The 12,899-nt window shown below is 37.8% G+C and overlaps 1 protein-coding gene across 30 annotated transcripts in view; it reads right to left on the bottom strand.

Annotated features, from left to right (window-relative positions):
• Window positions 1-12,899, bottom strand: part of TASP1 (taspase 1) — a 318,225-nt gene that overhangs the window by 231,783 nt on the left and 73,543 nt on the right. For 25 of the 30 annotated variants that reach the window (XR_015138791.1, XR_015138789.1, XR_015138795.1 and 22 more), the window contains one exon: window positions 799-905. The exons of the other annotated variants lie outside the window; for them this stretch is intronic. Coding sequence is in view for 14 of the 25 variants with exons in the window: in XM_086331228.1 (XP_086187354.1) it covers window positions 799-905 (107 nt within the window). In the remaining 11 variants the exon portion in view is untranslated. The remainder of the gene's footprint in view (window positions 1-798; window positions 906-12,899) is intronic. 30 annotated transcript variants of the gene reach the window in all.

The following is a 12,899-nucleotide window of genomic DNA, read 5'->3' as shown; positions in this document are numbered from 1 at the left end:
AGACTGTTACAGCTCTTGTTTCCATTCCCTAAAACACCTAATAAATGCCACACATGGACTCACGATGGCACACAAATGCGTGAAATGCAAACAAAAAATGTTTAAGAACAAGAAACACACATGCAATTAGAATATGCAAATAAACCTACATGAATCCAATACACACATTTCCCTCTAACACTCCATCCCCTGAACAGCCATTTTCACCCAGAGCTGCAATGGCCAAAACAGTGGCCAGGAGCCACACAGAGCTACTGAGTGCTTAAAAATATGGGGAGGACAAATAAGAAGTCAGATTTTTAATTTTATTACATTTTAATTAACTTTAATTTTATAACAGATATTCAATTATTGGAAAGTTTTAAGTATGCTTGTAATGTAACCTGTTATATAAACCTACCTTATCAACTATTAATTTTATGATATTAAATACAGATCAAATATTTCGAATGAAAATTTAGTGTCACAATTGAGACGTGCTGTAAGTGTAAAATATACACTACTTTTGAAGACAATACCGAAAAAAGAAAATAGAATAGCTCGCTAATAATTTTCTCATTGGTTAATGTTTTTAAAGCAACTTTTGGGTTCATTGGTTTAAATGAAATAAATATTAAAATTAATTTTACCTGTTTCTTTTTACTTTTTTAAATGTAGCTACGGAAAACTTGAAAAGTACATATGTGGCATGCATTATATTTCTACCGGGTCATACTATTCTGGAACTTATATATCTAAATGCAAGCTAAATATATCATTATGATACATTAATTATTAATATTTCAAACACCTCCTGACCTTTTCACTTGATTGTCTTCTTTTCTTTAGTTGAATGAAATCTGTTTCCACCCTTTCTGCCAGCTCTAGTTTCCTCTTGTTTCTTTTAAAAGCAGCTAAACTGAATCCTATAAAAGAAACATTAAAAATAACATTTGAAAAATATTAGGGCAGTGGGGTAGACAAGGTATCCTGAAGAGCCTTCTCAAGACAAAATCCTTAAGAATGTTGGATAAAGGGTTTTATACGCCTTTTCAAGGTACACTGAGGTGAGAGGAGAATAAAAAAAGAAATAACCTAAGATTAAAAATTAAGGAAAAGGTCAAATCCAGAGAGGGAAGTGCATTCTGAAGGTAGATGCTCTCCAGCAGTGTCTGCTAATGCATGCCACAGCCAACTCTGATTTTGAAGGGCTCTGTGCATAGAAGACAAAAGACACTGGGACAGTGCAGCAGGAGAAACCATATCACAGATCATCCACATAAGAAGGGGAAACCCAAAGGGTGATATACCTGATGAAAGGAAGAACTAGAAAACACAATACACAAAGATTAGGGAACTTGTAAGTTGACTTGGCTATAACCATAAGCAGACTTGGCTATAAATATGAGAAGAAAAGTCATGTTACACTTGGCTGGTTCAGGATGTGGAGATCTAGTGTGTGTGTGTGTGTGTGTGTGTGTGTGTGTATCTGCGCGCAAGCACACATGCACACAGGGTGAGCATGGGCTTCTGCTTAGAGAAGAACAATTGGAATTGTAAGGAAAAAATACAGATACATATAACATTAAAATATTTTAAAATATTTTAAAATTCAGACAGAATTAAGAGATTTCATATTACTTATGTGCCCTGGAAAAAACAAACAAAAAACAAATGATTTTGGTGAGGTAATACTTCAAAGACTCATTAAACACAAATGCAAATACTCCCTGGAAAAACCTGCGTTTTTCCTCAAAGAATTTACATGTTCCAATTAACATGAGCCCATCGTTTAAAAAAAAAAAATCATAAAATGAATGAGAAATAAATCACACCAAATGAAAAATAAAAATCAGCCAAACATTAGAAAGTGTAATCCAACCTATGAAGACTTCACATACTGGAATAATCAGTCATACACAGAGTATAAAATATGTTTATGTTCATAGACATAAGAAGATATTGAATGTATAACTAAGGAACAATAGATGATAAAATGTCCAGACAGACTTGAGGAAGAACCAAACAGAACTTCGTAAAAAAAAAAAAAAAATACAATAATTGGAATTTTAAAATTTAACATACAGATTTAAACAATTAGATTCACCTGATGAGAGAATTACAAACTGGAATATAACATTGGAAAGAATACAAAGTTTTCTGATAATAGCAGACTAAATTATTAAGAGAATTTCTCCCATCAAGTATTATCAAAAATACTGGATAAAACATGAAAATTACCACCTTAAAAGCATTAAAACAAAAACTTATTAAAAATATCAAGCTTTTCTGGGGATAAACTAAGGGCTTTTTAGCATTGGCTAAAACTAGCGCAGTTGAATTTGATTCCACAACATGAAGGACAGCCATAAGTCCAATCCAGAGGAGGGATCCCCCACAGGAAGGCTAGGCTAGAACCAAGCAAACCCAACCCTACCCTCTAATCCAAGACCAACTGCATTTAGGCAAAACGGCTCTCCTCAATGTGCTGAAATACCTGCTCATCCAGAACACCATATCCAGTAAAATTCACTTTCAAAAATTAAAGTGAAATAAAAGTAGCTTCAGGTGAACAGGAATGAACAAATTCATCACTGGCCAGACCCTATACTAATGAGAATACTAAAGGGTGTGCTTCAGTAACAGACAAAATAATACAAAGTGAAAGCTCAAAGACAAAAAAAAAGGTATGGAGACAGGTGGGGGATTAAATGCAAAGGAAAGGGTATATGTGCAGGCAAATATAAATGAAAACTGACTAATTAAAAAATGAATAAAGTTTCATCGTACTTTTAAGTACATATTAATTTCCTCCAAATTGATGTAAATTAATCATAATAACAGTGGAAAAATAACAAAGATCCTCTAACATATCACTTTTAAGATTAAACAAGAGAATGTTAAATAAGGAAAAACAAATGTTAGGAAAATTAGGTGGAAAAGGAACCAGAGCTGCCCTCAAAACAAAGTCTAAGAACAATACTGTAATAATGGATTCCCACCCCCCTCAAAAAAAAAAGGGTAATGGAAATGACCAATAAGTTTACAAACACATTCATGTATATTCTAAGAGAATTTGAGAATAACACTGATATTTCATACCAGTTGGAAATCTACATGTTACTCAGTAAACTTTCTTGGCACAATATGTTACCTATTTGGGGGAAATGGTACAAGTAAATTCCTACCTCACACTACACACAAAACTGAAATCATATAATAACAATTTAAACATATAAAATCTAAACAAAGAAGTCCAAAAAGATTAAACCATCACACATGAGACATAAATATCAGTCTTTTTATATCAGTCTTTTTGAGAAAGACCTTAATTTTATTTTTTTTTTAACTTTGGAGTATTTTACATTGAATGTGATCAAAGCCAGAATCCATCAAAAAGATGGTTCACTGATGGGCTTCCAGGTCAAGATGGTGCAGAAGAAGGACAAACACATATCTCCTTCTGCAAGAGCACCAAAACTTCAACTAGCTGTTAAACAACAGGAAGATGCTGGAACCTACCGAAAAAGATGCCCCAAATCAAAAGACAAAGAAGAAGCCAGAGACAGATGGTTGCAATCATGATAAAATCAAATCCCATACCCACTGGGTGGGTGATCCACTGACTGGAGAACAATAATACCAAAGAAGTTGTCACACTGAGGTGAAGGTTCTGAACCCCACGTCAGGCTTCCCAGCCTGGGGATCCACCGAGGGGACTGAGAATCACCAAGGAATCTGACCTTGAGGGCCAGCAGGGTTTTGATTACAGGCCTTCCAGAGGACTGAGGGAAACAGAGACTTCAGTCTTGGAGAGCACAAACAAAATTTTGCAAGCACCAAGACCCAGGGTAGAGGAGCAGTAACCTAAAGGAGACCGAACAAACTACGAGTAGTGTTGGAGGGCCTCCTGTGGAGGTGTGCGTTGGCAAGGGCTCACCACAGGGACAGAGACACTGGAAGTCCTCCAGGGCGTAAACTCTCTTGGACTTTACCATTCACCTCAGTTCAGTTGCTCAGTCATGTTTGACTCTTGATGACCGCATGAATAACAGCATTCCAGGCATCCCTATCCATCACCAACTTCCGGAGTTCACTCAAACTCATATCCATCGAGGTGGTGATGCCATCCAGCCATCTCATCCTCTGTCGTCCCCTTCTCCTCCTGCCCCCAATCCCTCCCAGCATCAGGGTCTTTTCCAATGAGTCAACTCTTCGCATGAGGTGGCCAAAGTATTGGAGTTTCGGCTTCAGCATCATCCTTTCAATGAACACCGAGGACTGATCTCCTTTAGAATGGACTGGTAGGATCTCCTTGCAGTCCAAGGGAGTCTCAAGAGTCTTCTCCAACACCACACTTCAAAAGCATCAATACTTCAGCACTCAGCTTTCTTCACAGTCCAAACCTCACATCCATACATGACTACTGGAAAAACCATAGCCTTGACTAGACGGACCTTTGTTGACAAAGTAATGTCTCTGCCTTTTAATATGCTCTCTAGGTTGGTCATAACTTTCCTTCCAGGTAAGCTCTTTTAATTTCATGGCTGCAATCATCATCCGCAGTGATTTTGGAGCCCAGAAAAATAAAGTCAGCCACTGTTTCCACTGTTTCCCCATCTATTTCCCATGAAGTGATGGGACCAGATGCCATGATTTTAGTTTTTTGAAAGTTGAGCTTTAAGCCAACTTTTTCACTCTCCTCTTTCACTTTCATCAGGAGGCTTTTTACTTCCTCTTCACTTTTTGCCTAAGGGTGGTGTCATCTGCATATCTGAGGTTAGTGATATTTCTCCCGGCAATCTTGATTCCAGCCTGTGCTTCTTCCATTCTTCCAGCATTTCTCATGATACAGGCTTGACGTACTCCTTTTCCTATTTGGAACCAGTCTGTTGTTCCATGTCCAGTTCTAACTGCTGCTTCCTGACCTGCATATATGTTTCTCAAGAGGCAGGTCAGGTGGTCTGGTATTTCCATCTCTTGAAGAATTTTCCACAGTTTATTGTGATCCACACAGTCAAAGGCTTTGGCATAGTCAATAAAGCAGATATAGATGTTTTTCTGGAACTCTCTTGCTTTTTCCATGATCCAGTGGATGTTGGCAATTTGATCTCTGGTTCCTCTGCCTTTTCTAAATCCAGCTTGAACATCTGGAAGTTCACGGTTCACATGTTGCTGAAGCCTGGCTTGGAGAGTTTTGAGCATTACTTTACTAGCATGTGAGATGAGTGCAATTGTGCAGTAGTTTGAGCATTCTTTGGCATTGCCTTTCTTTGGGACTGGAATGAAAACTGACCTTTTCCTGTCCTGTGGCCACTGCTGAGTTTTCCAAATTTGCTGGTATATTGAGTGCAGCACTTTCACAGCATCATATTTCAGGATTTGAAATAGCTCAACTGGAATTCCATCACCTCCACTAGCTTTGTTCGTAGTGGTGCTTTCTAAGGCCCACTTGACTTCACATTCCAGGATGTCTGGCTTTAGGTGAGTGATCACACCATCATGATTATCTGGGTCGTGAAGCTCTTTTTTGTACAGTTCTTCTGTGTATTCTTGCCACCTCTTCTTAATATCTTCTGCTTCTGTTAGGTCCATACCATTTCTGTCCTTTATCAAGCCCATCTTTGCATGAAATGTTCCCTTGGTATCTCTAATTTTCTTGAAGAGATCTCTAGTCTTTCCCATTCTATTGTTTTCCTCTATTTCTTTGCATTGATCACTGAGGAAGGCTTTTTTTTTAATCTCTCCTTGCTATTCTTTGGAACTCTGCATTCAGATGTTTATATCTTTCCTTTACTCCTTTGCTTTTCACTTCTCTTCTTTTCACAGCTATTTGTAAGTCCTCCTCAGACAGCGATTTTGCTTTTTTGCATTTCTTTTCCATGGGGATGGTCTTGATCCCTGTCTCCTGTACAATGTCATGAACCTCATTCCATAGTTCATCAGGCACTCTATCAGATCTAGTCCCTTAAAGCTATTTCTCACTTCCACTGTAGAATCATAAGGAATTTGATTTAGATCATACCTGAATGGTCTAGTGGTTTTCCCTACTTTCTTCAATTTAAGTCTGAATTTGGCAATAAGGAGTTCATGATCTGAGCCATAGTCAGCTCCCAGTTTTGTTTTTGCTGACTGTATAGAGCTTCTCCATCTTTGGCTGCAATGAATATAATCAGTCTGATTTAGGTGTTGACCATCTGGTGATGTCCATGTGTAGAGTCTTCTCTTGTGTTGTTAGAAGAGGGTGTTTGCTATGACCAGTGCGTTCTCTTGGCAAAACTCTATTAGCCTTTGCCCTGCTTCATTCAGTATTCCAAGGCCAAATTTGCCTGTTACTCCAGGTGTTTCTTGACTTCCTACTTTTGCATTCCAGTCCCCTATAATGAAAAGGACATCTTGTTTGGGTGTTAGTTCTAAAAGGTCTTGTAGGTCTTCATAGAACCATTCAACTTCAGCTTCTTCAGCATTACTGGTTGGGGCATAGGCTTGGATTACTGTGATATTGAATGGTTTACCTTGGAAACGAACAGAGATCATTCTGTCGTTTTTGAGACTGCATCCAAGTACTGCATTTCAGACTCTTTTGTTGACCATGATGGCTACTCCATTTCTTCTAAAAGATTCCTGCCCACAGTAGTGGATATAATGGTCATCTGAGTTAAATTCACCCATTCCAGTCCATTTTAGTTAGCTGATTCCTAGAATGTCAACGTTCACTCTTGCCATCTGCTGTTTGACCACTTCCAATTTACCTTCATTCATGGACCTAACATTCCAGGTTCCTATGCAATATTGCTCTTTATAGCATCGGACCTTGCTTCTATCACCAGTCACATCCTCAGCTGAGTATTGTTTTTGCTTTGGCTCCATCCCTGCATTCTTTCTGGAGTTATTTCTCTACTGATCTCCAGCAGCATATTGGGCACCTACCGACCTGGGGAGTTCCTCTTTCCTTTTCATACCTGCAGACCCCAGGGCTATGTCGCCTCAGGCCATACAACTACCAGGGAGGGAGAGTAGCCCCACTCATCTACAGATAATTGGATTAAAGCTTTACTGAGCAAGGCCCTGCCCACCAGAGCAAGACCCAGTTTTTCCCATTGCCAACCCCTCCCATCAAGAAGGTTACACAAGCCTCTTAGCCTCAGCCATCAGAGGGCAGACAGAAGAATCAAGAAGAAGCACAGTCTCACAAAACATATTACAGAAAGTTAACCATAATGAAAAAGTAGAAAGTTATGTCCCAGATGAAGGGGCAAGATAAAATCCCAGAGAAATAACTAAATGAAGCAGAGACAGGCAACTTTCCAGAAAAAGAATTCAGAATAATGATAGTGAAGATGATCCAGGATCTTGGAAACAGAATGGAGGCAAAGATTGAGAAGATGCAAGAAATGTTTACCAAAGACCTAGAAGAACTAAAAAACAAACAGAGATGAATAATACACTAGAAGGAATCAATAGCAGAATAACTGAGGCAGATGAACGGATAAATGACCTGGAGGACAAAATGGTGAAAATCACTGCTGCAGAAGAAAATACAGAAAAAAGAATGAAAAGAAATGAAGACAGCCTAAGAGACCTCTGGGACAACATTAAACACACCAACATTCGCATTATAAGTGTTCCAGAAGGAGAAGAGAAAAAGGACCTGAAAAAATACTTGAAGAGATACAGCTGAAAACTTCTCAAACATGGGAAAGGAAATAGTCAACCAAGTCCAAGAAGCTGAGAGTCCCAGGAAGGGTAAATCCAAGAAGGAACACACCAAGACACACAGTAAACAAACTGACAAAAATTAAAGACAGAAATAAAATATTAAAAGTAACAAGGGAAAAATGACAAATAACATACAAGGGAATTCCCATCAGGCTATCGGCTGATTTCTCAACAGAAATTCTACAAGCCAGAAGGGAATGGCATGATATATTTAAAGTGATGAAAAGGAAGAACCTATAACCAAGAACACTCTACCCAGCAAGACTCTGCTTCAGATTTGATAGAGAAATCAAAAGCTTTCCAGATAAACAAAAGTTAAGAGTAATTCAGCACCACCAAACCAGCTTTACCACAAATGCTAAAGGAACTAGAGAAGTTCCTGCCTAGAGAAGACAGGAAACACAAAAGAAGGAAAAGACCTACAGAAAATACACCCAAATCAATTAAGAAAATGGTAATAGGATCATACAGATCAATCATTACCTTAAATGTAAATGGATTAAATGCAGCAACCAAAAGACATAGACTGACTGAGTGGATGAAAACATGTGCACATATGCACTTCCACTTACCACATCGCTCTGCCTGACCACCCCCCAAACTGTATGTCATTATTTTATATTATTAAGTTAATCGTGTTCCCATTACGGCTTGCAATTGCAATTATCTTTTATTTTTTGTCTGGCTATTGATTGTGAAAACTGATAAACATCTTCTACTACTGTAATTATGTAACTATTACTCACTTAATACTACTCACTGAATACCATTGTATTAATCATGATTGGTCAACAGAAAAATAATAGAACTCTTTATCATCAGAACTAGGATTAATAGAAAAACCTGTAATCACTTTTTAAAATCCAGATGCATATCAGAATTATTGTGAATTTTTTTTGAAAAATACAAATGCTCAGATATTGCTTTTTTCCTCTGGAGGTCCAGATGTTTCGCTTAAAAACAACTGGAGTATATGATGATCTTTTATCTAGTTTGTTTCATTTCTTTCTATTTTATATTCAGTTCTCCCATTTTATTTAGTTTATGTTCTCTAATTTCTCCATCTTTTTCTTTATGTTCTTTTCCCAGCCTCTATCTAGTAGAAAAACTTTTGTATACATATATATAAATATGTATAATATATATTTTTTGAAAACTAATGAATTTTTGCCTAACTAAAAAATTATGACATTTTGATTCTACTTGTTTGACTTAGTATGACTAGAATGCTAGATTTCTAATTAAAAAATAGATATGAAACTTTGTGATCCCAATTCTCCAGGCCAAAATACTGGAGTGTATAGCCTTTCCCATCTCCAGGAGATCTTCCCAACTTAGGGATCAAACCCAGGTCTCCTGCATTGCAGGCAAATTCTTTACCAGCTGAGCCACAAGGGAAGCCCAAGAACTCAGGAGTGGGTAGCCTATTCCTTTTCCAGCAGACCTTCCTAACCCAGGAATTGAACAGGTGTCTCCTGCATTGCAGGCGGATTCTTTACCAACTGAGCTATCAGGGAAGCCAAATTAAAAAATAGATATGAAACAAACAACAAAGGTTTACTGTATAGCATAAGGAACTATAGTCAATACCTTGTAATAACTTATGGTGGAAAATAATTTCAAATATAATATATGTGTATTTGTATAACTGAATCACCTTGCTGTGTACCTGAAACATTGTAAGTCAATTATACTTCAATAAATATATATATTTTTAAAACATTTTTAAAAGACGGTTCATTGATAAAAACCACATAAAATTTTAAATGTCTTAAGGTGAAAGATATCATATGCAAAAGTAAATGATAAATGACATTGTTTAAAATTTAAAGGTATATGCAAATAGTTATGAGATAAGATTAATATCCCTAAATCAGAATGGTCTAATATAAAATTAATAAGTTGGAGATAGAATTAAGATGGCAGAGTAGGAACCACGAGGAATCTGTCCCCGCACCGAGACAACTGGCCTGCTAGAATCTGTCTAAGGTAAGTATTATGGAACTCTGGAGTCTGTTAAAGAGGAAGGTTTCCAGGGGAAGGCGTGGATACAAACTGTGGTTAATTTGGGTGAATTTCAGCTTATAGCGCAGAAGCCTCTACCAACTCCCCACTCCCAACCCTGTGGCAGGCAGCCAGACACACATTCCTACAGCAGCTTGCCCACAGCTTGTGAGAGCCAGGTGAGCAATAGAGACCCTATCCTCCACATACCAGAATCCATACTCTGATCGCTGGTTCTGGGCTGAGGTACAGACAGAGACAGACAGCCATTGTTGCAATGCCTCTCCCTCCATCTGAAGTGACCTCCAGGGAATTTAAAAGGCTACTGCTTTTTCCTCTTTTCAGAGACAGACATTTAAGGAGATATACAAACGGCCAGTAAGCACAGGAAAAGATATTCAACAGCATAATTATTAGGCAAATGCAAGTAAAAGTCATGAGATACCACCTCATACCATCAGGATGCCTGTTACAAAACAAACAAACGCAGAAAATAACACGGGTTGACGAGGCTGTTGAAGGCTTCCCAGGTGGTACTAGTGGTAAAGAGCCCACCTGCCAGTTCAGGAGACTTAAGAGAGACATGGGTTCAATCCCTGAGTTGGCAGATCCCCTGGAGAAGGGCATGGCAACCCACTCCAGTATTCTGGCCTGGAGAATCCCATGAACAGAGGCGCCTGGCGGGCTGCAGGGGGTCACAAAGAGTTGAACACAACTAGTGACTTAGCACTGACGAGGCTGTGGAGAAACTGGAACCCTTGAACACTATTACTGAGAACTTTAAATGGTGGAGCTGCAGTGAAAAAGAGTACAATGGTTCTTTGAAAAACTAAAAACAGAATTGCCATATAACCTGGCAATTTCACTTCTGGGTACCCAAAAGAATCGAAAGCAGATATTTATACACCTCTGTTCACAGCAGCAATTATGCATAATAGCCAAACACCAGAAGCAACCCAAGTTGCTTCAACCCAGTCAGTGTATAAATGGATATACAAAATGTAATGTATACATAAAACAGCATATTATTCAGCCTTAAAAAGAAATTCTGACATGTGCTACAACATGGCTGAACCTTGAGGACATGATGTAAGTGAAATAGGCCTGTCACACAACGAAAAGTGTATAATTCCACTTATAAAAGGTACCTAGAGTAGTCAAATTCATAGGGACAGAACTCAGAAAGTTGGCTGCCAAGGGCCAGGGGGAAGGACACGAGGGAGGAGTTAGCATTTAATGAAAACAGAGTTTCAGTTTTTCAGATGAAAAGCATTTTGTAGACAGATGGTAGTCACAGTTGTACAGTGTAAATGTAATTAAAGCCACTGAAATGTACCATTAAAAATGTTTAAGATGGTAAATTTTACATTGTGTATTTTACCAAAATTTAAAAGAAGATTTACGAAAAAATGTACGTGAATTTTTATTTATAACAGCATTATTTACAATAGCCCCGAACTGGAAACACCCAAATGCCTTTCAGTAGATACAGGATGAAACAAACAGTGGTACATCCTCTGTTCAGCAATTCAGACGGTACAAGCTATTGATAGGCACAATCACCTGGATGGATTGCAAGAAAATTACACTAAGTGATAAAAAAGCCAGTTTCCAAAAACTCATATCCTGTAGGACACCATTTATATAACATTCTTGAAATGACAAAATTATACAAATGGAGAAAGATTAGTAACTGCCAGGTGTCAAGCAAAGGATGAAGGTGGGAGGTGAGTGGGTGAGACTATAAAAGAGCGACATGCGTGATCCCTGTGGTGATGGAAGTGCTGTGTATCTTGACTGTCAATATCTTGAATGCGATATTATACTATCAGTTTGGCCAGATGTTCCCATGGGAGGAAACTGGGCAAAAGGTACATGGAATTTCTCTGTATTATTTCTTAGGATTGCATGTGAATTTATAAGTACTTCAAAATAAAAAATTTGAAACTGGCCATATTAACTAGCCATATGAAATTAAGTGTTGATATATCTATGCTAAAACTGCAATTACAGAATAAATGTTAATATCATGTTATCTTCCAAAGTATCCTAAACAGAGACAGAAAAACTACTGAAATATAAGAACACAACCTAGCCATAGAAAAGAAGAAAACGGGATTCTTTGTGGCAGAATCATGCCCATAAACTGATAGAATAGGATGTCCTTAATCTACTCTTTACTTAATTTAAAGATGTACCACAGGACCTATCAAAGCAAAAAATAGCTGAAAATTAAGGAACAGATGGTAGCAACTTTGTAGCACAAACTAAGGTTGTCTTTTACCAAAGGAAAACAAAATCACATCCCTTTCAACTTCAACCTTAATGAACTTTCTATAAGAATTCAAAAGAATGTACATATTCCATCCCAGACATTCTGAAAACCGAATGCACTGAAATTACCTCCAAAACTTTAAAAACGGCAGATGCCTGGGTCCCGTCTAAAAGCTGCTGTTTTAATTGATTTTGAGTGCAGCCAGGGCTTCAGGATATTTCAAAGCTCCCCAGTGACTGATGTGCAGTCAGAGCTGAAAACCACTGCTCTAATGGTTACACCTAACTCCAGATACGATCAATCACTAAAATCATCGTATCAGTCAGTGCTACAGAGCTAAGCCTATTCAATTCTGGTGAAACCACATCACCACGATCATCTTCATATCCAGCATATGGTGAGGGTGATATTAAGAGTCAACATTTGAGCATTTCTATGGACCAGAAATTGGAGTAGAAATTCTTTACAATATACATTATTTCAAGGAATCACAACATCTCCATGAGAAAAGTTTCTAGGAGATAACTCGCCCCTGATCATAAAGGCCTGCAAAGTATGTGGTCATAGTATGAGCTACTATGTGGTCATCAAAGGCACCAACTGTAAACGGCCAGATTCCTCAAAAGTACACAGTAAACCACTTAAGAATCTGGCAATAGCCAGCAAAATGGTAAATCCACATCCTGTATGAGTCAGTAAGTCTACTTCCAACTATTTAGCACAATAAAACATATATTAAGTGATGTGTACAAGAATATTCATGAAATCATCAATGTTAATGGCAAAAACTAGAAACAACCTGAATGCCTATCAATAAAGAAACTAAATAAATTGGTAAAATGCTATTCAGCAGTTTAAAGTTAATTCATCTCTCTATATATCAACATGGACAGATTTCAAAATACTTCTTGCTGACTGACAA

Source organism: Bos grunniens, chromosome 13 (genome assembly GCF_055505025.1).
Source record: "Bos grunniens cultivar Pamir isolate PY7600 chromosome 13, Bosgru_T2T1.0, whole genome shotgun sequence".
Lineage (NCBI taxonomy): Eukaryota > Metazoa > Chordata > Mammalia > Artiodactyla > Bovidae > Bos > Bos grunniens.
The sequence above is the reverse complement of the archived record's forward strand: the minus strand, read 5'-3'. Positions and strand labels throughout refer to the sequence as shown.